Consider the following 27,535-nt stretch of genomic DNA (forward strand, 5'->3'; position numbering starts at 1 on the left):
GATGTGAAAAGTACCTGTACATGTGATGGTTTCCTTCTGCTCTTTGTTTCTCCTTTATTGAATGTGAATTAAAAAAAAAATAAATATTTCAATGACTTGTAGGGAGAGTGGCTCTATTCACATCTCTGCTGCTCCTTTCAAGTTCACAAGTCACAGAAATCAAAATGTGATTCTTTTTGGAAGTGGCATCTGCTTTAGCAGCATCTTCCTTGTGTTGGTGATTGATGTTTCCCAGGCCTGTGTCAGCTCTGCTGAGCATCCCAATGTCACCAGCTTCCCTCCTTACAGCAATGGGAGCAACTTGGGGATCACAACTAGAAAAGCATCTTGTGGGTGTGTGAAATGAAGAGTGTTTTGGAAATACAAGGAGTTAAAAGGTGGTGTCTTAAACTGTTGTCTTGTGGGCAAAATGGTCACGTAGCAATGACCCTGTGCCTCTGGCATTATCTGCTTTGAACCCAGCTGCACTATTAATGTTATTGTCCTCTTTAAGGAGATAGAAGTCCATAAACTTCTACAGAAGTGATTTAACATTGTGCAAGAGGGGAAAGGTGGCAGTGTAAGATTTGCTTGGGGGAGGTCATAAGAATGATGCAGTGGCTCTTCAGATGCTGTCAGAAAGAAGATAAATACTTACATTTTTGAGAAAATTGTTAGTTGTAGGCCTTGTGCTGTGAGATTTGGTACCATCTTAGGGCTTTTGTTAAACATGCTTTCATTTGTGAAAATCTTGGTGCTGGGACAGAACAACCCCATGGATCATTACAGGTTGGGGACTGACCTCTGAGCAGCACAGGTGAAAGGGACCTGGGGACCTGGGATGGAAGGATGACCATGAGGCAACAATGTGCCCTGGTGGCCAAGAAGGCCAATGGCATCCTGGGGGGCATTAGAAGGGTGGCTAGTAGGAAAAGAGAGGTTCTCCTCCCCTTCTACTCTTCCCTGGTGAGGCCTCATCTGGAATATTGTGTCCAGTTCTGGACCCTCAGTTCAAGGACAGGGAATTGCTTGAAAGAGTCCAGTGCAGAGCAACCATGATGATGAGGGGAGTGGAGCATATCTCTTGTGAGGAAAGGCTGAGGGAGCTGGGGCTCTGCAGCTGGGAGGTGACTGAGGGGTGACCTCATTAATGTTTATAAATATATGGGTGTCAAAAGGATGGAGCCAAACTCTTCTCAGTGATGACCAATGATAGGACAAGGGGTAATGGATGCAAGTTGGAGCCTAGGAGGCTCCATGTAAACATAAAAAAAGCTTTTTCACTTTGAGGGTAATGGCACAGGCTTCCCAGTGAGGTTGTGGAGTCTCCTGCTCTGGAGACATTCAAACCCTCCCAGGATGTGTTCAGTGTGACCTGCACTGGGTGGTCCTGCTCTGCCAGGGGGTTGGACTCAATGATCTCTTGAGGTCCCTTCCAAACCCTAACACTCTGATTTCTGTGATTTTGAAGCAGCTTCTGGAAAGAACAAGCAAGTCATTCTTGTAGTCAGGGATGGTGACTGATGGTGATGAATGCTATGTGCAGAAGCTGCCTGATTATAATTTAAAGTTTCTTTTGCTGAATTAATGTTCCAAACTGACTTCTTTTAGTGCTTTACTTACTTTTTTGCTGTTTGAACACCTAGGTTTTCCATGATAAGTTTTTGAGAACTTGACAGCTTGCCTAATCATACAAATTCCCACTGTATGCTTCTTGAATCGCAGCTTATTGGCAGAAATAATACAGCATTAAATACAAATATTACTGTTAATGTAACATTAAAATTGATAAATCAATCATTTATGTTAAGAAATTCTGAACTAAGTGTTGAATTTATCAGATTGCTTTTCCTATGCCTTTTAGAGACAATGAGGTTTATGGTTAACATACCCCTTTCAATAACAAAAAGCTTTATGAGACAGATCTTGTACTCATTTATTTGTAGTACTGCATTTTGGTGCTTTATGGGATATGTTAAATCAGTATGTTTAAACATGGAGAAAATTTGTACAGAATTTGGTCCTGCTGAAATCTTCACTATGCTCACTATGCTAAATGTGAGGTTACCTAATGCTGGGAATACTTATTTTACAGTGTGAAAAAATGAACTTTAGATGGATTTCAGAGTTCAGTAGTGCTGTTTACTCACTGTTTTCCTGGCACCTGGGTGTTTAAACTTTCATAGATGGTGTTGTGTTAAAGTTGATAGTCAGGTCTAACTCCCTTGCCTGCTGCAGTCCTTGGGCTGATTTTTAAGATAAACCTGTGAGTATCTCTCCAGTACTGTCCACAGACTTCAGAAATTATTATGAAATTGTGAACTATTTTCCTCCATTTTTGTGTTTTGTAAAAAAATGACCTTTTTTTATCCCCATTCATTTTCTTCTCCCACCTGAAATCTCAACCTAAAAGAAAGGTTTTGGAGGAATATATATGAAAAAAAATTGCAGCTGAATGCATTATCTGGTTCCAGGAGGTTTGTAAAATGATTGCTTGGTATAATTCATAATTATCCTGATGATCTGGCATTGTGTCATGCAGACATTAATCTTTTATCCTGCAATTGAACATGTGTGTCGTGGCAATGAATAACTTTTTTTTTTCCTGTTTTTTTCCATTGTCAAGAAACAGCATTGATTGTGATGATTGGTTCTGTCTTATTGTCTTGTCAAGGAACCGAAAATGGGATTGGTGGCTCTATTTATTGTCATTCTAATTATTTAGTAGTTATTAATGAAGGTTATTTAAAGGTCTATTTAAAAAGCTTCTTGCTGACTTGTCTACAGTCGCAAGGTTAAAAACCATCTCAAAGCTCAAGAGAAGGAAAGCCCAGCATTTTAAATTTTGGCTCTAGACCTCCCTAGTTATGTCTAATACTGTTGGCCCAAATACATACAGAATTGGAGGGGTGAGCACTAATAGTGGAAGGATACACCTCAACAGTAAGAAATACCTAGATTTGGGCCGTCATCTAAAACACCAGGGAATCATTTAGGTGTGCAGTCTTGCACCCATGATTTCAATGTTGAAAACAATAAATATCAATGAAGAAAAAAATAGAAAATAGATTGCCAGTGGGAGAGATGACACTTGTGTTGAAATGCTGTCCCTCCCCGTGTGCTTGCTGAGGACAGGAGAATTACTGTGCTGCAGTGCCCAGCCGACCTCTGCTGCTCTGCTGGTGCTGAGAGAGTCATTTGTCATGAAAACAATCCCGTGATAATCTTCTGTGGACTCCTGATAACCTTTCTTTATCTCGTTTCTCTGCCATGGCTCTGCCTCTTTCCTAGCCCAAAGCAACCTTTTTGGTTTTATAATGAAGGTGTTGGTCCCACTCTATTCCTCTTACAGCACTTTCTGCCTCCTCCTTTCTGACCAAGGACGTGACTCAGCCCCATGATCTTCCATGGTATTTCTTTTGGTTTTGGTGTCTTGTTTAGATGCTTCTGGAAAATAACTAGGCCATCCTCTTTGAACTTCTAGCTCAGATTTCTTATACATTAAAATCCACTGGAAACTGGTGAGGAGCCCTTGGGTATTGCTGATATATATATTTTAGATTGCAGTTGCAGTTCCTGGGTGTTTTGTTTTTTTTTCTTGCTGTTAGTATCGCCCAAGGAAAATACAGTGCAAGTTACTACCTGGTTTGCTTGTCTGGATTTGAGAGTTTTATGTCTTGTAGAAGAAAAGTTTAATGTAGGTGATATTTTCTGCATGTTTATCTTTCATTCAGAAATGCATAAAAATAAATTAGCAATAAATAAGAGCCTGTGCCTTGTTTGTGCCTCGTCCTATCTATTCTGCTTCTGCTTGACAGCACTAGTACTTCCCTTACTGCAACTGCTGCCTTTGCAATTATTGTAAAAATAATTAAGTAGAGCTCACACGTTCCTCAGTTTTAAATTTGCAATGAATCTTTCTTTCCAAGATGTCTTTATTATTGCTGGATCTGGTGAAAACGTTACAGCTCCAGAAGAGCAGTTTCAAAATGCACACAGCAGTGACATTTATAAAGCATGGGCTGCTCAGGGGGAGGGAGGAAGGCTGCAGCATCAGTAACCACTGGGATTGCAATGGGAGCTGAAAGAGGAGCATGAGTTCACTGCAGCAGTTCCACCCTTGGCTGTTCCCTTGTCAGATCTCATAGACTCAACAAGGTCAAGCCTGGTCAGCATCCGGAAGGGAAACCTCCCTGGAAAACCAGGAGTTGAGGAAAGCCAGGCTTGTGGCACTCTGCATCCGTGTTTAATAGATTTTAAGTGGTGTGTTTTTTTCTGGTTCGTTTGAAAAGCAGCACTGTGGTGACAAGGGGGAAAAATTACAGGGAAATAATTTTTTGGTAGGTGATAAGTAAGTGGTTCCAAGGCACTGAAGCGGTTAGGGACGCTTTGCAAATTTGGATTCTGAGTCTCATAATTTTTCTGTTTGCTTTTTTCCTGCATGAACAAAGTATTTATTAATCTTCTGAGTTTCACAGCGATAGTGTGGAGTGGGAAAATTGGTTTGAATTTTTCTGTATATCCTGCAGAAGGCACAAAAAGACTCATTGGCATATGGCTTGGCCACTTCGATTTAACACAATCACCCAAACCCAAAATAAACATTAAAAGTGTATTTTTAAAGCCTGACTTTGAAGCAAGTCAGGTGGTTGGGGTTCTTTTGGCTTTACATATAGTGAAAGTTACAAAGTAAAAAGAAAAGGTGGGCTTTATTTTATGATATAGAACCAATGACTTTTAAGTTAAATCCCTTTGGAGTGAAAGTTTCCAAGGAAGGATGAAACATGAAGAAAACACTTGCATGTTTATAAAAGAAAAAAAGGTGACTAGAGATAGAATTAAATAAATAAGTCGGGAGCTGTCATGCCTAATAAATTTTGACCTCCTTAATTCCTTGTGTAGTAAAGTAATAATTTACTTGGGAAAAAAGAAATGGGAAAACTTAAAAATCTTTTTGTGTCAATATTGAAAATGTGAAAAAGAGCAGTCAGTGGTGAGGCAGTCATGGGCTTGACTGTGGGGGATCAAGACAGGAAAGGACAACATCAGGGTTTGATATAATTATTGTCTTCCCAGTGGATCATGAAGATCAAGGTTCATTGAATCACTGGATGATGTGGCTTAGACATTTTCCATTCTTTGGGAGTTCTGATCATGTCCTTCATTAAAAGTATAAAATTATTTTCCTTCATGAAAATTGGAGAAGTATTATTTACTACTGAAAATATATCCTTATCCTGTATGGCTGAGCTTTTGGGAAATAGATAGGATTCAGCATGTTCTATGGGAATCTTTAGTTCATAACTTTATCCAGAAACTATCATACATAATATCTTTTGGTATTAGATGGTAGAGCAAAATCCTGTGTCTAAGAGCTTCTGAATCCAAGGTTAAAAATAATAATAATAATAAAAAAAAATCTTAAAGTTCACTGCTTGAGTTTTTTTGTTTTGTTGTGTCCACATAAGAGAGTGATAAGAAGGAGAATTAAGAAAAGGGAGCCTTTCATGCATCCAGTGTAGCTTTCATTGTGTTGTTTTATTCTGAGGATACCTGTTACCAGATCAGGAGCAGTACTGGCATTTATTCAAAATTATGGGATAGGTGGGTGATGTGGTTGCTTCAACTTCCCAACCTTCATCCCTGTGACCTGGGAGAAGTCCAAGTAGCGCAGTTTGGTAGCAGAGCCCTGAGCTGTCACTGTCATAGAATACAGCTTTTTTTGTCTGGTAGTTGAACAGGTCAAAGTGAAGGGAAAAAAGATTTAAGTAGAAACTGTAATTTAAGTAGTGTTTAGAATTTGCCAGGGTATTTAACACATCTATGTTTTTCTTGAGCTAAATGGGTTTCCCTAAAGCTGTTGTTTTTTAGACCAAGCTACTCCTGTATCTACCAGTGATACTGAGACTTGAAATATATCTTTCTTCCATCCACACAGTGACTACTTGTGTGCTTGGTTCCATCTGGAAAGGGTATAATTGAGTCCTTGTTTGGCTCCTTTAATTATCTCTTTGCAAAATCCTTGGCTGGGATTTTTGCTACTTACAATGCAAATATTCAAACTTAAGAGCACAAACTGTGCATTGTTGTAAACCTTTTATCATTTGGTGGTTTTTCAAAAGAGAACATGAGAACTTCTCAATGAACATGTTTTAATTTTTTTAATCCTCAGAGAAGATTTTGTTTTCTTGCAGGTTTGCTGTAGTTTCTAATTAACTTCATTAATTAATCATGCTGTAGGGATGAAGCATGCTTGATTAAAGATAAATAAAACCATATAGCAACAAAGTAATGCTACTGATTTTTTCTATTTAAAAGCAAAGATTAAAACCCCAAGATTAACTTGAAAGCTGCGTGTCAAATGTTCTTTGCATTTGAAACATCTGAAAGGCTAAAGCAGCTAAAAGCTTATTATTTTTGCATCTCAGTTGTAGTAAAATGCTTACCCTGTTGCAATGCCATGTTAAAGATGTGGGCTGAGAACAGTCACTGAAGGTGCTGTCTGAATCAAAACTGCCTGAGGTGGTGGGTAGTAACCAATGGGTTTATTTGCTTGTTGTTAGACATGAAGGTCTTTGGTCTCTCTTGTCATGTATCTTATGTGAAAACTTGCAACTCTGCAAATTGGTGTTAAATGCTGTTGGCTCCTAACAGGATTTTGACAACATTTCTCACCCATTACACCAGCATACGTTTGTACAGAGGTGGTGGGAAACAGCTCGCTGTGGGCAAGGGGCCAATTGCATTGCAAATGAAGCTCCCTGAAATGATCTTGGGGATGAGTGTGGTCCAGAGGCACACTGAGCCTCTGCCATGGGTCCTGCCTAGATGAAGGCAACCATCTGCAGAGATCTGGCTGGGAGTGCACAGCTCCTTCACCTGTAGAATGCAGGCAGGAGGGAGAAGGATGCTCTGGGACCTGTTTGAAGTGGGAGTGCAGAGCTTGCTTGCTTGCTTCAAAGTTGACTTATTTTTAGACACCATTGGAACAGGTGGCTCTTCTTTATTTCCCTGTTGAAGTTTTTTTCTCGTACATGAGGATTATTTTCTGGTGTTACAAAGTGGTGGGAATAGTATAAACCCAGTACAAGAATGCCAGTCTATCACTCCTTCAATCAAGGAAGCCTTTCCATTCCTTCACTTCTCTCAGAGGTTCTCTAACCCAGAGAAGGAAGATGGGGCCTCATTAGGAGGAGTCCTCTTTGCATATGGAGCTTGAATGGAATTTACTCTGATAAAATCCAGTCTCCCAGAACATGGAACTGATTCCATGTTGCATGTTACAATGAGGAAAGCAGGAGTATTTTTCATGCAGAAAGAATAACTAAATAAATCTCTGCAGACCATTAACAAGATATATATGGAGGAGTGGTTTGTGGGAGTTTTTTTGTTTATTTCCCCCTCCCCTCTCCCCTCCTTGCATATTTTCTAATAAAGTATCTGTAGGCACTTGTTTTCCAATTAAAAAGTCAAAACCCCCTCAAAGGATATACTCACTTTTTTCCTGTGAAACACATTAGGGCACTGAAGCGGCACAAAAATGCAACGGGCTATTTCCAGCAGATGAGCTAAATCCTTAAAATAGGATTAACCAGTTTTGTAATTTGTCTCTGATAGTATCTGAACAAGGAAGAAGGAGGTCAGTATATGTCTTTTAGAGGCTGTTTTTAGGATACTTGTGTTAAGGCTGTCAATGCTACACTAATGCCACTTCTCAATTTTCAGTAGTTTTAAAAATGCTCAAGAGAGGATCTTGATACCATGCTGGAATAACACAAATACAGCTTCCACAGGGCTGTGGCTGTATCATCTTTAGGTTTTGCCAATATTCAGTTGTTTCAACAGCAAAAATGTTTATCAATGATTATATTAGCAATGCCCAGTATTAATTTGATAACCCTGCTTACAGGATGCCACCAGCCAGCTGAGTGGGGAGTGTTGTGGGGCTGCAGAAGGTAAATGGAGGCAGGTGACTGTTACAGAGACTTAACTTAAATACCACATATTTTACAGAGATGGAGAGGGAGTGCTGGTTTAGTGACCCAGGCATGCACAGGGTTATGGCTGAGTGACATTAGCCCTGTCATTCCCGCAATAGTTAGACAGGCACGCAGAGATCTTCTGGCAGAAACAGTTCCTGAGAAATGGCCCACAGAAGTGGTTTAAAGATTGCAAGATCAGGAATAAAATATTGTAGAGCATTTAGCTTTTTTTGATGGATGAGAGTGACCCAGTCAAAGACAAGAGTGGTTACAGAGCCTGTTGAGATCATTGTCCACCAGGATACTACACTGAGGTAGTTCAGGTTGCTCTTTCCAATTACACCAAGTAGAATTTCTGGGCAAAACACAAATAAATGGAAAATTTCAAACTTGGTAATGGATGCATTCTGTATTAGAAGTCCTTTTGTTGGAACTTCAAAAAACTGATCATCATTTGTAAATAATTTATTCATCTGCAGGTTTATGTTTTGTTGTATATTGATAAGTTCTTCATATGCTGATGTTTCTGTGGGGTGCTTTTCTTTCAAAAATAGTCATTAAAAATAGAAAACACGAAGTGTCTTTGTTTTTCTTAAAACATTTCAATATTATTGTATATAATATGGTCCCACTTGTTCTGCTCTTGCCAAGCTTTCAGAGTAAATTCTTCTCTTCTCAGACTCTTGGTCCTGCACCACCTTCCACTCGGTTTTGTAGTTCACACACTCTGTATGTGCTACGTTTTCCCAGTCCATACATTGTGAAAATATTTTTCCTTTTTAAAAGATTCCCTTTTTTTATTAAACCCTACTTTCATGCTGTTATTACAACTTTTTAGGTTAAAAAGTGTTGTGATTGCCAAATCCTTAATTAACCAAATTAGTTGCTACTTAAGTCAAGCCAAACATTTGGGTGAGGATCTTATATGAAAAAAACCTGATTTAATAAAAATAAACTTATAATTAAGTGGTTGCAAAGTGCAGGACCTTATGGTTAGCAATAGATTTTTTTAAATTTGTTTTTTATCCATAATTTCATTGATAATCTAACAGCCTTCAATGTTTTTAACATAGAATAAAGCTGATAATGTGCAAGGCCAGAGGAAAAGAAATGACAAAATCTGATTTGCATGGTCTGTTTCCATATCACCAGTTTGTTGTTTGAATGGAGAAAATGATGTTTAGACTGAGTTGATTTGTTGACAGTTCTGTCAGACTGCCAAAAAAATGGGGACAATAACTCAGCCACTCAATATTGCAGAGAAACCTGGAGAGGAGGGCAGGCTCTGGCAGGAGAGTTACCCCAGCAATGTGCAGGAATGCCACTCCGATGGGGACACGGTGACTTCTCTGCAGCAGTGGAAAAAATGAACCCCTATTCACCCCTTTTTCTTTCCACAGGGAGAAGCTGTCTGTGGCTCGGCTGCAGCGAGAGGTTGCCCAGAGTAAGAGCGAAGGAGCAATGGTAAGCGGGAGCGACTCGCAGGTCCTGTCCTACTGCTTGAGGACTGAGGTGTATTTTGTCTTGCTGAGGGTGGTCACCAAAGCATTACAGATGTCTTGGGCATAATGATGGGTCACCAACAGTGTATTTATAAAGCTGAGGAAACTCAAGGCTCCCTCTTGGCTTCTTTGGAAGAGCTGTGCTAGATAAAAGCTGTTTCCTTTTCCCTTGCTGGGCTGGGAAGCAAGGCAAGCAGAGAAGGGAAATTTCAGATCAAAATGCTTTGACTTAAATGTTAAATTTCAGCCAACTGCAGAAAAATGGAAGAATACGAGCATGGAGGCCTAAGAAGCTTTGATCCAATAATGTTGTAAATCATATAATGCTCCTTATATCTTCATTTTTTTTGTGTAGCAATTTATGAGATTAGGCTTGTGAGCAAAAGTTGAAATGGCAGATTTTTGGTTAACTGCAAACCTCGGTGTATGGAGTGCTTTGTTTCTTCAAAACAAGTTTCTTTAGGCTTGAACATGTGCTGAGTATGCTTAATTACTTAATATCTAAGGAAAACTTCCCATCTGTTTAGGAGTTTGTTTTCCTTGGTCTTCAGATAAAATGTCTTTGGGTTCCTTGGAATTAAGCAGACCCATTCAAAAACCTTAAAACCCATATCAGTTCCCTTCAACATACTCAGGAAGCTGCTGCTGATTTTAGTGAGTCACATAGTAGGCTGTGAGCAAATTTGGTCCAAAATTTGTGTAACTTAGTGGATAGAAGCTGTAGAACATCTCTGGGGAGTGAATGCTCCATTAGCTTTGTGGTTCAGGGCCCCTTAGATCCCACCTGCCTCCTTTGAGTGCCTTTTATAAATCATTATTAGTTATTAATATCATGAAATGACATCTGGAGGGACCTAACTGGAAGGTAGGAGAAACTAACTCTCACCACAGCCACATGCAGCTCCAGAAGAGCTGGTGGTGCCTTGTGGGAGGTTGTGCTGAGGCAGCTGCTTCTGGGCCCTGGATGCTTTGTAGTGAAGGAGAAAAGATGTTGCTGATGTCCCCCATGGTTCCTCTACGTGCCCAGCTTGGCCATGAGCTGCTGCCCGTCCCAGCACCACCCCTGGCATGCCTGCCATTGGGTCTGCAGCCTGAAGACTTTGGGATAGCATTTAAGTAGCCAGGAGGACTGGCTGCTGGGTAAAGTTGGGTGTGTTTGGGCAGAAGTCCTGGAGGAAGTGAGAAACAAACTTTAGCAAGTCAAGATGTAATCCAAGAACCTGCTGCTTGCCTGCAGGAGGAATTTTGCCTGAGGAAGAATGGCAAAAATCAGGGATTGGTTTTGCAATTTCATTTCTCCAACCAGGACATGAGTCTAAACAATTTTCAAAATCTGTGAAGAGCTATTTACTGTGTTTGAAATGTTTACTTTAATTTTTTTAAACTAGCTTTCCCTTGGAGGCAAAGAAATAATGTAATACCCTGAGTCCAAAATATATTTAGTGGAATAATTGAAGACTTTATGAAATGAGCAATATTTATTAACCTCCTAGACCTGGTAAGGCTTTTGGGATATGCACCCGCCTTGTATCTTCATCTCATGAGACTCGGATGTTTCTTTTGCCTTTTACTGTGGGCTTGTGGGATTAAGCCCATAGCCCTGCTAACCAGAGGGTAATTTTTTATAATTTGTTGAGAGGCCAAATGTTGTAGCCCATTAGGAACTGACGGGTAGCTCTCTGGGAGTGCAGTCTTCCCCCTGGGTAAATAGGTAGTTTTTTCTCTCTTCCCTGAGGGTTAATTTCCACAATTATCCTACAACTATAGCCTGGGACAAGTGGGCCTGTAGAGACAATGGCTTTGAAGCTGTTGATGTATGGAAACTTCTTTGTGTCTCGGAGCTCAGAACCAGTGATTTTAATATGAAACACAGCAGTCATTAATTAACATTAATGAACTTGCTTGGCCGCCAGCGGCACAGGAGCAGTCAGGGTGCCGGAGATGGAGCATCTGATCACAGGGGAGGCCACAGGTGGAGTAGCTTGTGTAGGCTGCATTCTAGGGGTGTGTGGCAAGGAGCCTGCAGCACACACCAGTTCCAGGGCAAATACTTTAGAAAGGTTCACAGGGAAATTTCAGCCTGGGATTTTGAGCAAGCAAGCCTTTGGCAGGCGGAGAGGCTTCCTCTGAAGTGCCAGCTGCCAGCAGCATGCCCACAGGGTACCAGATCACATGTGCTGCTCTTTTTGGTGTGATGGACATCCCCCTGGAGATGGCTCCGAGTCCTCTGGGGCTGGCAGCCAGGGCCCAGCAGCAGTACCAGCCAGCACAGGGCCCCCGGGGGCTTTGCTGTGCTGTCACTGTCTGCGACTGGATAAAAGGGATGGCAGACCCCTGCAGCCCCCCTGCCAGTGACAGGCCACAGCTTCATTTAATCACTAATTAGCTAATGGCCTTTACTTTCTCCCATTTTCTTCTTTGTTTCTTGTGCCAGTTAGATTGGCATGAAGGTTTTCAGTGGACTGACTCCTTCATTTTTGAAGAGCACATGCTGCCTTTAATACAGCCTTTGATGCAGCCTTGCTCAGTCTCGTGGAGAGCATTTTTATATGATTCTTACACCCCCATGGCCTGGGAACAGGGCAAAACACCACACAAGCCTTTAGCGGGATGGCATTCACCTAATACTGCCCTAGTGTTTCTTGCTTCCTTTCAAAAAAAAAATAGATTTTGTTGGGGTTTTGCTGTCACAAATGGGTCACAAAGAGGTGACCACATTCTGTGAACTCAGACTCACTTTTAGGGTGAGCAGTTACACACCCTGTCCCCTGCCTGCTGCCACCAGCCTGCATCCTGCAGAGGGACACAAGGTGCAGTGGGTTCACTCCATCCTTCCCGCTTGGCACCTGTTTGATCACAGCCCAAGAAAGCTCTGGGCACTCTTACTGGTTCCCTTCCCAGCACATAGCAAGGGGAGAATACCCTGGGCTTGGATTTGTTTTTCCAGGGGCTCTTCAGTCAGCATTTGCTGTCACCTGCTATCAGCTGCTGCCTTTTGTAATGGATGTGAAGGTTCCCAGTGCTCAGGTTTGGGAGGTGGATGTGTACAGAAAATCAGTGGCCACCAGCAAATGTCAAGCATGGGCTGTAAGCACCATGTAAGCTTCAGCATCATTCTAAAAAAATGGTTTTGCACATCTGTGGTGAGTGATGGTGAAATGCATGTTTATAAGGAGACGTTTTTCAGAGGAGGCTTCAGCTGAGGGTGAAGATCAGATGTTACATACAGTATGACACCTGTGTGTCTGCCTGGGAGAGCTCCTTTAAGGCATGTTTTATCATGCTCCAGAGTTACATTTTTTATGGCTGTTTTATTACTGGAAGTAGATAATTACTGAAAGGTATTAGAGAAGATGTAATGAAGATATGTAATTTAAAGATGAATGTTTATCACAAAAAATATACAAATAGCCTGTAATAACTTTTTCCATATGGTTCTAAGGAAGATCTGGCACTTCGTATATAGAACTGAGTATGAATTCATAAATTACTTGAGTTAGGAGAACTGGATACATTCAGATTGTGAATACGTGACACTTTGCTGAGATTTCTTTATTTTATGAGCCACAGTCAGTAAATATTGATTATTCATTATCAAAGTGCACAATTATGCTACTCTAAATCTATCTACTGAAAGTTTCAGCAGCACTGAGCTTTGATTGCCAGGTGGCTCTTCCTGTCACTTATGGCCTTTAATTTCTTAACGTGCATGTTTGCAATTTTCTCAATCGTGTTTCTTCTGACTCATCAAGGATGTTTTACCTTTTTGCAAAGGAAAAGATGATAATTTCATATGTGTACAGTTCTTGCAGCATTTGATGGAGACTGTGCAGTTGTCTGTGGTGACACAGCTTCCATTATTAAAATAAGCAGCTTTCAAAATAGATCAAGTTTATTTCAAAACATAGTAAAGACTTTAGTCTGCTTTAGTCATGAAAATGTATAGTAATTTTCTTTTTTAGCTTTAGGTCCATGATTTTGGACCTTTAGGGCAGGAAAAATGTTAATTTTTCTGAAATTTTATTAACAGTGAATATGGACAGGTTAGGAAAATAAGAGAAAAAAGCTGCCACAGCTACATAGCAGAGCTAGTGTTCTGTTAGCAGCAACCTAGATTAAAACCCAAACCAAATGAAAAGTATACACAATTACATAATGTTTCAATAACTGGGATTAATTTCATAATCCCCCAGGAAAAAGATGTTAGTTTTTAAATATTATTTGATCCCTTTATTTATATATGCGTTGTGCAGTTCTGTTAGTTTGTACTTCTGCATCCCAATACTTGAATTCTACTCCATTTTCCATTAGTTCAGTGGCCTGTAACCTACACAAAAGAAATTGTACCACGCTGTCAATTTAGCTGTGAAGGTTAAAGTGGGATGGTATTGCCTTTTAGAGCTACATGGATTTCACTTAGGGTGGGCCTTAGGCTCTGCTTCACCATGTGTCCTGCTGGGTCTTTAAGTGATGCAAAGTGATTATCATGGGCTCTTCCTGGTACCCGTCTATTCCACACCTGCACCCTTTTGTTAAAACCCACCATGTTAAGTGAATGTGAGGTCCCCACTGAATAGGTTTCCACCCTCTGGTAATCCTTCTGCATTAGATTGATTTATGAATGTATCAGATTCTTTGTTAGCATGTAAACCACTAATTAATTTAAAGCTCTCTGTGGAAAAATTAAAGCCCTGGTTAAGGCTTTCAACAGGCTCAGATGGTGCTAATAATGGAAAAACAAGTTATATTAATGAGTTTTGATGCAATCAGCACAATTCTTGCTTTACAAAGGGTTTTTGCTGTAAAACAGTAGAGACTGCAAATTTTTAAATAAACAGTGGAAGAAGTAAAAAGGAAAGGCAGAAAAAATTCCACACTGTCAGTAAGACATCCTCTTATTACCAGGAACGGAACAGAGTCACTTCTGCTTGTTACAACTTCCTTAAGTGTAATGGGTTTAAATATAGGTAACAGCCTCTTAGAAAACCATGGGAAGTGCAAAACTGTTGTTTTTCTGATACTGAAACACAACTTCTGAAATAATCAGCTTAGAAAAGATCTCTGACTCCCATCCTCATCGTGTGCTGCCAAGCTGAGTGTTCACATGGAGACAGAAGAGCTGATGAGCAGGAAAGGTCTGGGTTGAACTCGTATTAAAATCAGTAGAAAGTCTGACCATGTTCTCTGCTTTTTCAGACTCCCAGGGTGTTTTGTATGTATTTTAGTATTTGCTCTTTCACTCAAATTTAGACTTCTAATGTGGGTGATAAATTTTGGTGAGAAGGAGGAGGAGATCAGCCCCCAGCTTGATGCTGTTTTGCTGAGCTGAGCAAAATGAAGTTGACAATAGAAAACCAAATCTCCATCTTTTTTTTTAAGGAAGCTGAAAAGGCAGTTATTGGGGCAGCCCATGATTGTAGGAAATTGTACTTTTCCCACACCTCTCCCAGGAGCTGCATTTATCCCTCTGGGCTCTCAGCACTGCCAGAGCCACCATCCTGGCCTTGTGGTCAGCACCGCAGTTGGTACTGATGCTGGTCCATCAATCAGCTAACAGGGAGCCCTCTGAAGAGGGGCATTATCAACATGATCAGAGGCTCAGCTCCTAACATCTGCACTGTGTACTGTGTTTTTACAGAGGAGGGGGAATCCTGAGGTTGCTCTGGAGCTGCTGGGGTCTTACAGATGGCAGCACAACCTCTTGCTGCTAGCACAGAGGCACTTTCTGTCACTGCTGTGATGGATCTCTGCAATCGCCTCCAGGAGCTGGAAGGGCTGTTCTTGCAGGAGCACTCAGGTCATCATTAAAAAAATAGATGATATTTAGTAATAAATGAGGTGTTAAAGATGAGATACAAAAGGCTAAACTGGATTTCCCAACTTCTGTTGGAAGCACAGCGATCTGTGCTGTAATTAGAAAGTAGCAAAGAGAGGCAACTTTTTAAAAATGTCTCCATGAGGGTTGAATATCCTAAACCACAAAGCAGCAGTTTGACCCTGATTCTGTCTTCTCTGTGAAGCTGTGTAGTTATACACAGGTAGCCATACTCCTTTTTCTTAGGAATGGCATCATGCAACCCTCACAGAAACTCAATGACAGTGGTAGCTGTTAACATCAATAATGATTATTGAAATTCTTTACAAGCCCACTTTAAAATCCTGGACCTCATTAATTTTTCATACTTCATTAGGCCAAATGTCCTGGTTCACAGCTTTGCAGTGTTATCTCAAATGGATTTAAAAGAAAAAATTTTTTAGTTCTTCTTGTGTCCAGAGTAGTTTTTGTTGTTTGCTTTAATTTTGCAAATATTTTCAGCTTTGGTGTTTTACATCTTTTATTAATCTAAGGATTCTTTAGGACTTAAAATTGTTTAGGCATTCCAACAGTCAGTTTTCAGTGAAAAAAATTCAACCCCGTGGTGTGGTTTTCATGAAAGAGAAGTAGTACTGAGAGCCTGACTGCCTCTGCTCTGCTTTTCAAAGCCTGTGTTACTCCTCCCGGGTTAATTAATTTCAGAGTCCGATTTATCCAGCAAATTCCGCAATAAATCGTTGAGATCAATTAAATTTCGTTCCGTTGCTGTTCAAAGCATAAGAAGTTTTGTGAGGAGGTCTGAGGAAGATGCTGGATGCTCCCCGGCTGGGACCCTGCCCGGCTCCAGCTTTACACCAGGAGAGGGAGCTGCAGCCATGGGAAACAGCACCCACCTCCAGAGCCCTGGTGAAAAACCTCTCTTCCCGCACCAGGTTTTGTGGGGATGGAAGGTTATCAGCTGCAGTATTTTAAAATACACGGGGTTCTAGAGGGGTTTTCTTGGTATTTGCCATTGCAAAGGCAGTCTGTGGTTTTCTTATTCTGCTTGCCAAGGATGGTGTTGTTGGCACTGGCACTGCAAGGGAGACTGGTACTATAGCCAAAGGAACAGAAATAAGCTTTGTTCTTTAGCTGGAACTACTCACCAAAGTGGTCTGTCTCTTCAGCAAGTTTCTGCAAGTATTTAGTAAAAAAAAAAAAAAAAATCAACTAGAATTATGCAAGAATCACTGAACAGAGATAAAAAAGAAAAATTCATTTATATAAGGTCTGACAGTAAAACTGAGACAATCTATAGAAAGTATGTCATATCAACTAAAATGCCCTTGAGCAGAAATTGCCATTTATACATTAGACAAGAAAGGCAGGGGATGCTGAAGTCCAAGAAGGGCACAAGCAGTCTCATGACATCTGTGGGGGTGGGGAGTACCACAGTGGCACTTGGCTTCAGAAATCCTGCTTTAGGACTAGAAACAGCTGTGTCCCCCTCCAGGCAATACCTCACTGCCTCATGAGTGATGTGCCCATACACTAATAACAGTGAATTGCAATTGCAGCCATTTTCATATCAAAGGTTAAGCTCTGCAATCCCCAGCTCCTCCAGGCAATGGCAGGAGTTGACTGGAGGATGCCACACACTCACTGGATTAATGTTTTTGCAAGGGTGACCTAAATAGAGGCACCAGGCTGCAGGCTGGAGGGGCAGAACACTGGCAGTCAGGTTTTATCTAATGGAAGAAAAGGATCTCAGCTAGGGCAGAATTAGTCACAACATCTGAGGAAAGGTGAATGTATTCTCTGGGCCAACAATTTCAATTTTATGCAGACCAAGAATCTAAATTTATTCAGATTAATAGTAGTGAAACTGCTGAGATGTACTTGGCGTTGCAACTTATTTCTTGGAGTAGCTGGGAAAATCAGCATATTACAAGTAAAAGAAATCATTTGGGTTTTGAGTTGTTGTGGTTTTGGTTCTTTTTTGTTATATTTTGTTTATGTTTGTTTGTTATGTTTGGTTTTGTTTTAATTTCTGTATGTGTGCGGCCAGAACTTAAATGGTGTAGAATTTATAATATTTACCAAAAACTGTAACTCCATCCAAAGGTCTGTTTGTAGCCTCAGTTCTGGGAATGCAGACTTTTTAAAAACATAAACATAAATGGACTTTTAAAAATATAAACCTCTTCTCTAGTGTTTGCACCTTGTTAAATCATGCAGGTCCACTTGTAAGACCTAAGAAAAACTCATCTTGCTGGTTTGAGTCAATTAATTCCAATCTAGTCATGATACACATAACAGCAGTTCCAGCCTTTTCCTGTCATTTCCATATCTGTGTCAGCTTTTCCAGGGGTTTTGTGCTGTGCATTACAGTTCCCCCCATGGTGATTTGGGCTCAATACTGATTTTCTTGTAAAGTGTAGATAAAGCAAGGCAGGGGGGACAAGATGTTGCAGAAATACTCATTCCCCAAATTCACCTCAGTTTAATCAAGACAGTCAGGGTAGGTGAATATTTTCATTGCTGGACAGGGAATATGGTCTTTTAATTTTCTCAATGTTGTTGTAATCTAAAGGTGAACTTAATGTAATTAATGTTATTAAATAATATTACCCTAGTAATTTTTTTTTTGGTGATGTGTGGCACAGGTGCCCGCACAAAGCAATGGATTTTTTGTCTGGATGCAGAAGAATGACTTTTTTTTCCCCCAAGTGGGACACAAAATGTTACCAGGAGGTGAGGCTTCTATCTAAGGAAGGACAAAGTTTATGTACCAAGGGTATTGCACAGTTGTGCTGCTTTCATTAAATGCCAGTTTATTGAAATGAGCTCAGTGCTCCTGGAACTTCTACCATGAAGTTGGTGCTGACCCTTGGAAGGAGTCAGCTCAAGCAGTGCTGGGGATTCTCTCCTGTTAGAGGAAAATCTCTGCACTGTGATGTTCAAATGGAGCACAGGGAAACCCTGATCCATAATGGAAGCTCTGTGGCATCGAGGTCACATGGGAGGGAACTCTTGTCTTGTCCTCCTCCCTTTGTGCACAGACCAAACATCTGCAGACAGAACATAATCTGTTGGAGCTGAATAAAAGAGATGGCAGAAACTGGGGAAAAGTGGTGACCTGTTTCCAACCACAGAGCACTTTGCAGGTAGGCATGAAAATTAGTCACAGCTCATCCAAGCAAGATTTAAATTTCTGAATATTCTTTGTTCCATAAAGCCCCATTTGTCTTGTTGTTTGCTTTTTTTTTTTTTTTTTCCTTTGGGCAGAGCATAATCACCCTTCTCTTGAACTTCTGTTCAGGATTTAAAAGAAATATTAAAATATATTAAGGAAGTAACATCTTCCTATAATAAACCTATGTAGCTTTGCCTAGATTTGTATAATTTGAGCCTGCAACTCTGATTTTTCCTTTCTTTTCACTCAGTACTCTGGTCTCATAAACTTTACTTCAGCTTTTGCCTTGTCAGGAATTTGCTTTTACATACTTTCTGTTTGTTTTGCCTCTGTGGCTGTTGCATTGTGATAAGGCATCTTTTGATATTCTATGGGATCTCTCATAATGAAGATCTCATGACATAATTTTCCAAGCCTGGAACTGGTCATCAGACTTGCTTGCAGGGGAGACAGTCTAGACTGTGGGAACGATGGTGATGTTTGGATTGTGTTATTTCCATACCACTTGGCATGATACACTTTGTAGTTACTCTGGAAACTAATTAAATACCAGACCTGCTACAGGACATTACCTGGCTGTGAAGTGGCTTCTCTTCCTTCTCCATCCTGTACTGATAAGTCCTGTTGTCTGTGCACTACCCTGTTGTGTGGCTTTAAATAAGCAGGTGCTTAAAACCCCTCTTCATGATGTTCACTGAGGGTTACTCTTAAACTTTGGTGTCCTTCAAGTCCTGTTACTACCTTTACCACCTAAATCCTGTATAAGCTTGGAAAAATAATTAATTTCTCACCCAAATTGCTCATTTGTAAAACAGGCTTTATTCTGACTCTGCTACTGTTCGTCTGGTTGCCCGTGTAGGTAGTTAATTCTTTCAGAAAGAAACAGGGTCTGACTAAGGTATCTAAATATTGCTGAGAGCTGTTTGGGGCCTAGGGTGATGATGTGCCATGAATAATCACAGCCCAGCAATTTGGGATGAATACTGAGAGGGGATTTGGCTCAGTATGCACAGTCCATACGACTGTCATTTTATAATTACATCTTTACACTGCACATTTGTGATTGGCATCCATGGTGACACTGCTTATTTAGAAATTATTTCAGAGTGCTGGAGAAAAATTATTATCTCTTGGGAACATCCTGTTCCTTGTAATATACATTAGCAAATGCCCTTTGGCAGTGACTTGCAGAGTTTTCACCTTAAGAAACTTCTTCCATGGCCATGGCTACAGGAGTGGGGTCAGAATTCCCAGGTGGTTGTTGGAAATCTTGTATCATGTACAGTTTTCTTATGTCATTGCTAATAAACCACTTCAGAAGGGAAAACTTGTGAGCTGGGAGATAGTGTAGGAAAATACATGCATTAAATTAGAAGGTGGAAAATAATTTCCTACTAAGATTAGACTGAGAGTTGTGGTTGTGAGATTCTAAAGGCAGGTTTGCAGCCATTGTATCTCCCATCAGTTGATAAGAGAAACCTCTTCACAAACTGAAACATGTAGGAGGAGGTGAGTGGAAGTTGGGGTGTGAAGAATGCTTGCAATCTAACAATCTAACAGATCTCAAAAGGAAGAGCTTTAGAAGGAACGTGAACAGGTTAGCAGAAACATCCTTGTGAACCTACTGGAAAGAGTATTAGCCTCTGGAAATGTGTCTAATCTAACTGTGATGGGAAGAAGAAACTTGTCTTATCTTTTTTCTTTTGATGTAGCTCCTGACTTACATCTAGATGCCTGGGCAGGGTAATTGATGGGGTTCATTCTCTACTCCCACAACAACTGAAGAGTTGAACTAAACATTCTCCATCCCTGGAGATATTTAAAAAGAGACTGGATGTGGCACTCAGTGCCATGGTCTAGCAACTGCAACGGTGGTTCAAGGGTTGGACTCGATGATCTCTGAGGTCCCTTCCAACCCAGCCAATTCTATGATTGATTTGATCACCCCAGTACCCTCCAACCAGCTCTGCTTGGTTTGCTTGCACAGCTAGGGTGTTTCTTTGCCCATTTAGGCAAAGACTGTTCATATTTCACCCATACTGAATTTGATATCAAACGTGAGTGAGTGACAGGAAGATGTTTTGTTTAGAAATATATTCCAGCAGTCCACAAGAGCACTGGTAAAGACCAAATTTCCTGTTCTACAGATGCACAACAAAATGTCTTTTTTTACCAAAGCTTAAAAAAGACATAATTACAGAGAGTTTACTAACCCAATATTCATAGTACCAGTAACCAGTGGACAGACAAACCAGTATGGCTGTGGTTCAGGAAGTTTCTAAAGCATTGCAGAGCTGTCTTGGTCTTGGGGGGGGGGGGGGGGTGTCACACTCTTGCTTTTACAGAGTACTTGCCACTGTGAAAGATGAAGGAACTGTCTGCAGAAAGCCATATGAAATGTTGGTGTGCAAGCCAGAATGTACAAAAAATTTAGAATGGCTCCCCCGACTCCTGTTACAGTGCTCTGCAAGGTAGAGAATACACATTCAAAGTCCTGCATGTGAATTATTTGATGGTTTTATTATTTGCTCAGCCAAATAACTGCAACTACTTCTGTCAGAGAGGCAGAAGAGGGGAGAGATGCACACTTTGGCTTTAGTAGTTGGCATTTTCTATGGAGAAAGAAACATGTTTTATTTTTGCTCCTCAAAAAAACGTGTTGAATGAGAGACATTTATGTAGCTATGTGTAATTAATGGATTAGAATAAAATATAGTTAGATGCAATAAAACAATTATATCCTGTGTAAAAAGATATACATGGAAATGAAGACCAGAGAACTAAGTGTTAGATTTTTTTAATGTCTGGTTTAGAACGTCTACTGTAAAAATGTTTCTAGCTTACCTGTTCTAGTAAGGAAAGGTGACTAAAGCATTGAGAGCTGAGCTCAATTTGCTGTCTAGAACCATGAACAGACATTCAAGTGAACCTATTACTGAAAAGTAACACCACAAAATTATATCAGGTGGAGACACAGTATTCCAGTCACTCTAGTTTGAGTGAACAAAGTAAAAAAAGCTTGCAAACATTTTATTGTACTCTATTTTTTCAAGTTCTTCCAGGTACCAGGCTTGCAAACTCAGTCTGGCCCCACAAGTCAAATCAGTTCTTCTGCATGTGTGAGTTGTCAGCACTAATAAAGATTTTGTGGTAGCAGCTCTGTTAAAAATACCATGGAAGATTTTCCAGCCAACAAAAAACCCACAGCATTTCCTTATTGCCTGTAGCAGTGCCTGCAGTGCTATAGGAAAGAAGATGATAAAGAGGTACATTTGTCAGAAAATGAAAGCGATAGAACTCTACAATACATGCAAGGAACAGCTGAGTAAATAAGGTATCTTTTTTTTGCAGGTACTTATCGACCATAAATGGACTCTAGAAATGAACACAGAAAAATTGTAATAAGATCTGACATGTTGGTGAGCAGTGCTGTAAAGAGCCTGGAAAAAAAGTAGTGCTGTATGGAAAGCTAGCTGGCAGCAAAGTAGTGCTGCTGGAGGTGTTGAGTGTATCAGCTGGGAAAAGCAAAGTGTGTGTGTGTGAAAACTTAAAATACTGGCATATTCCAAATCCATGGGTGGCACTGCAAACCATTCTGAGCCAGTTCCCACAGCTGGCATGGTGAAATTCTAGTTCTTCCAATCTTCCCAGTTTTTCTGTTAAATCTATTTCAGTTAACTTTGCCATAGTCTATTTTTAATTAGCAGGAAATACAAATACATTAATGACAAGTCCAGAAAGTGAAGAAGCCCTAACTCTCCTCAGCATCAGGGCAAGAAACAAATGCTAGTCCTAGCCTTTGAGTAGCTCCCAGAGCTCCCTAGAGCAAAAGAGCTTAATTGTTAAAGCCAAATAAACTCTTAGAACTGTTTTTTTCCTAATGGTTATCCTAAATGTGTCCTGCTGCCTCACGCCTATCTCACTAATACAGATCCAAGTGGGAAAGGCTTGATACAGCCCATTTGTTCTGCGAGTACTCAGCCCTTTAGGAAAGAAACTATTTATATAATCTGAAGAACACATTGGTCAGTTGCAGGGGAAAGAACTTTTTAACTGCAAATAAGGAAGAGTCATTTAGGATGTCAGCATCTCCCTGCTGGTGGTTACTGTGGCCAGAGTGGGGTGGGTGGGATGCTCCATCTTCTCCTTCACTGCCCAGCCCACCAGGTTATTTCAGATCATGTTTGGTGCTGGGTACACTGCAGCAGCTGCCTTGTACCTACCCATTCAGGAGCCTCAAGCAATTCTCTGCTGACTTGAAAGGCTGGTGACCTCCAGGTAGTGATCAGGAGGGATCAGACAGGGGCAGTGACCTCTTCTTCCATTAGAGCTGAACCTGGAGGGAGCCCCTGTGGCTGGGCCCTCCTTGTGGCTGCTGCTCTGGGTCTGTGTCCCTTTATTGCATGCTTTGGAAAGCAGGGGAATCAATACCAGGTATAAAGAGTGGTGCTTGAGGGACAGGTCACCTTTCACTGTCTTTGTACCAGGGCATTATCTTCTGAGTCTCCTTTTCAGCAGGCAGCCTTCCCTTCTGTGGTTTGTGCATTGCTACTTTGATATCCCTTTAGGAAGTGTTCAAGAATTGCAGTTCTGACAGAAAGTTGCAGGTGAATCAAACACCTGACACTTTGCTGGCCCAGGTGGGTTGGCTGTATTCTCTTGCAAGGTGTCTACACTGATACTTTTCTGAAGTTTTATGTTTAAAACACCATTGTGAGAAATTCTCTGAATCAAACAGGTGGGAAACAAACTTGAACAGAGGAGATTTTTGCTTGCTTGTAACTGAATTGATGAAGGTTCACTGTAAACAAGTTTCACTTGGTTTCACAAGGTTCACTATAAAACTTTGTTTCTAATAAGAAAAGATTTTATATACTTGGTGCAAACAAACACCTTTATGCTTGGCTAGACATCTTAATATAATGCGAGTAATTTTAGACAAAAAACTAATAGCAAAGGTTTTGGAATTATAATTAGTCACTATAATCTAAGATGTTTTGGGGGGGGGGGAATATGTTATATTATTAATTCCACTGTTTCACATTTTGGTATTGATGGAGGTTTTTTTCTCTTTGCACTTCTGAACACTATGTATTCATACAAATTATGTCTCTCAATATTGTTTCCAGGTTTTTATTCAATCTTGGAAAACATTTCATTATGTTTAATTTAGAGAAATGAGATTACTTTAATTACTGTCTGTAAAAGCTATTAGAAGCTCAATTACATTTGCAAATTCATTTTTTAAAAGGGTTATCTTTTTGGGATTAATAATTAAAAAAATATCCAAGATCTGAGTGTATGGTTCTTCCAAGTTCACGAAGAACATTCTCTCTACACCCCTCCCCCTATAGGCAAATGTCTAAAAAAAAAAAAAAAAAATTTATGCTCAGAATGGAAGATCAATCTGAGTCTTTAAAATTGGGCTATCAGTTGTGAATTTGAAGGGAGACAGAATTAACAAATGTGTATTACTTGTTTTCATTCAGTGTTGAAAATATGATTTAGAGATGAGCAGCAGGAATTGAGGGACTGATGGCTCCTGGGGCTGCAGATGTGTCCCCTGTCTACAGGTGTGGCCTCAGGGAAGGTGCTAAGAGAGGTCCACGTGGCTGGCCTCAGTTTATTAGTGTTTGAAAGGGTGGTGGGTTTTGATATTTAATTTTTGTTTTAAAGGTGAATCCCATTTATGTGGCCTGTAATTGTGTGTTTCATAGCACTGAAGAGCTGTTGGGCAGGCAGAGCTCCTTTGCAGAGGGCTGGCCATACACTGGGGCTGTTGGATGTGATGGGCAGACTGGTGCTCTCCATCTAGCTCTGGGCTGAAAGGTTTTATGAATTGTTTTGCTATTTTTTTTTCCTGTAAAATAAATGTTGTCACAACTGCCAGCTATATATACAGTACTACTCATGTAATTGCCTGCCTAATTCAGATTAATTGTAGGTTTGCAATGATAAAGGAGCTTCACCACAGCAGTTATTCTGTCATACAGATGCAATTAAAACTGTATCAGTGCAGCAGAAGTAATGCTAAATTAAGTTGCTGTCCTGCCACATGGTGGCAATTTTGAGCCAGTGCACAATGAAAGTAGCATCTTATTTTATTCAGGAGTAACTAAACCAGGGAAGAGTTTCTAATTTACTGGAGTTACTCTGGAGCAGTGTTATCACCCAAGAATATAAAGTGTGTAAGCTATTGTCACTAAAACATTGCTAATAACAATAAAACTTTAGTATCTTGGAGCCAGGAAAATCTTGAAGTTTACATCTGGTAGTCATGGGATACATGAGCTTGTCTGATACGAGGCCAAAGAGAGAGATGTATTGGCATATTAAAATAGCATAATGCAAAATAAATAATTTGTTTCAAATTATTTACTTTAAATGTATTCATGGCATTATTAGAAAATGCTTATAGCAGTTCTTTATTATGAGTTAGATATTCCTGGTTAATTCAGCCAGCTTGTAATTTGGGGAGCAGAATCCTATTCTAAAGAACCATTTTTTTTCTTAAAGGAATGAAACATCTAGAGGATGCCAGCCTAAAATTAGGATACTGCTTTTTATACTATTTATATCCTACTGTTTCAGAGCTTTAGCAGGAATAAGTTCAGAAAAATTATTACATCATAAAATAATTGAAGGAAAAAATAGAGGCCTGATATAAATCAAGGAAATGTCTTCTTTAGCCTTTGTAGAACAAACCTCTATCAAAGGGTAATTCATTTTGATTACAAAGCAGTCACACAACTTCACCCTTAACGTTCTTATTTTGAAGTAATGTGGAAATAAAGCTCCCTCATCCTCTCTGAAGCCTCCAAGTGTTTAAGGTACAACTGTTTATACCTTAGTGCTTTAAAAAAACCCTGTAACTTCATCCCTAGGAAAGGTTTTCAGTGTTTAAGGGTATTTGTCAGTATTCCCAGCATAGATGGAAGCAGAAATGAGGGACAAAGGCATATTAACTGCTACTGTCAGAAAGCCCTGGTTTCAATAGCTGGCTAATTCAATAAAATCTTGTTGCAATAAAATGATTCAGCTGTAAGCAGCCTGTAAAAATAGTAATAAGCACAATAAGCAATGCACTTCTTTTTCTTCTGCTCTTGGGGTAGTGTTTTTCTCATGCTGTCAAAGTCCACTACAAGGAAGGCTGCAATGTGCTGCAGAGTTGTTTGTCAGCGCCTTGGTTTATTTTTGCAGAGAAGTATTGATTCCAGAATGAGAAACATTTGGTTTAACAGCGGTCGATGAGGAGCAAGCAAAGGACACTCTGAAGTTTGACTCATTTTAATTGGAATGAAAATACAGTACATGGTACAATTTATGATGAAATCAAGGATGATATCTGCTCTCTGCTCTTGTAATCACATTTATTTCCTGTCATCTGTGAGTGGAATAAGTTTGGACAGACAGTCTCTTCTTAGGTGTGAGGTGTGGGACCAGGCTGCACAAGAGGAGTTTGGAGGGAGAGATCCCATCTCCCACAGGAATTTCACCCCCTTATGATGAGAGATCTTACAGATGAGAGTGACACACCTCAGGTTTCTTGGCTTGTTGATGTTGTTTTTTGTTTTTTGTTTTTTTTTTGTTTTTTTGTTTTTTGAGTTTTTTTGCATGACCCAAACATAAGCTCTCACAAAGCATCTCTAACACAGACGCTTCCCTCTAAGCACCAGCTCTGGCAGCTGGGGCTCAGGTATACTCTGTGACACTTGAACAAATAGCATTTGATTTCCAGGTCTTATGTTTGGGGCATTAAATATTCATTGCATTGGAAAAATAAGGTACTTCATTAAAGTAACCATCTGGGAGACAAAGCTGCAAATTCCAGTTTCTATGTCAAGTAACATTTCATAATTATTTACTGAAAAATGGAACTGGTTTGCAGTTCCTCTCTCATCCCTTATCCCAGGCTGTTCCCTGGCTCATGCCTTCAGCAGTCTTCAAAAAGTGGTGTACAAGGGTGACAAACAGTGGTTTAGAGTATTGCATTGCCACTAATTTGCAGAATTTTAATGTGATTCTTGTGGACACTGTTTGCTTGATTCTGTCTTTGGTGTTGTCTACTCTTATTGGCATAATTATTGTTATCTGTTTCTATGGCCAGCTGAACCTTTCTGGCTGGTAGGATGTGTTACAGAACATGCTGTGTCTCTGCTAGATTATGACTTTCATAGAGGATTGTCTGATGCATCAGTTTATCACAAAATGCACTAGAATTTATATAAATACTCAGTTTAATAAGCAATGACTTTAACCATACTTAAAACTATAAACAACAAAAAAATTGCATTCTTTTCTTCCCCTCATTTAAATTCATTAAAAGTATCTGAAATCAGTATTAATTACACAGAACTTGTCACTCTCTTTAGAAAATGTTTTTAAATAGTTGTTAAATTGATTTGAGAGTTATTAATCCAATTTAGAGCAACACTAAGCCTATGTTAAGTATACTTATGTAGAACTTTTAAAAAAAAATAGTGCTCCCCTGTTGGCATAATTAGTACCGTAGTAAAACACTTGTCTTACAATGCACTGGAGAAGAAAAGAATACAGAATTAAAAATATAGAAGGATCATGAAGATGATGAGGGCTGGATCTCTTTTCTTGTGAAAACAGGCTGAGAGAGTTGGGATTGTTCAGCATGGAGAAGGCTCCAGGGAAACTTCAGGGCACCTTCCAGTATCTGAAGGGGCTACAGGAAGCCTGGAGAAGGACTTTGTACAAGGTGTTGGGGTGATAAGATTAGAGGTAATGTCATTAAACTGGAAGAGGAGAGATTTAGATAAGCCATCAGGAAGAAATTCTTCACTGTAAGGGTGGTGAGACATGGAAACAGGGTGGCTGGGGAAATTGTGGCTGTCCCATCCCTGGAAATGTTCAAGGCCAGGTTGGATGGGGCTTGGAGCAACCTGGTCTAGTGGAAGGTGTCCCTGCCTATGTCAGGGGTTGGGAATAGATGATCTTTAAGGTCCCTTCCAAACAAAATCATTCTGTGATTCTATAAGATGTTCTGCATTGAGGGAAGTAAATCAGGTCCAGCAAAAAGGGATGGGACTAGAGGGTCTGGGATAAGAAATCT

The 27,535-nt window shown here is 40.1% G+C and overlaps 1 protein-coding gene across 1 annotated transcript in view; it reads left to right on the forward strand.

Moving 5' to 3' along the window:
* The window catches only part of NCKAP5 (NCK associated protein 5), a 348,475-nt gene that overhangs the window by 134,831 nt on the left and 186,109 nt on the right, over positions 1-27,535 (forward strand). The window contains exon 3 of the mRNA XM_030454353.1: positions 9,362-9,425. Within this exon, the coding sequence (XP_030310213.1) occupies positions 9,362-9,425 (64 nt within the window). The remainder of the gene's footprint in view (positions 1-9,361; positions 9,426-27,535) is intronic.

The sequence above is a fragment of the Calypte anna genome, chromosome 7, assembly GCF_003957555.1.
Source record: "Calypte anna isolate BGI_N300 chromosome 7, bCalAnn1_v1.p, whole genome shotgun sequence".
NCBI classification, from domain to species: domain Eukaryota; kingdom Metazoa; phylum Chordata; class Aves; order Apodiformes; family Trochilidae; genus Calypte; species Calypte anna.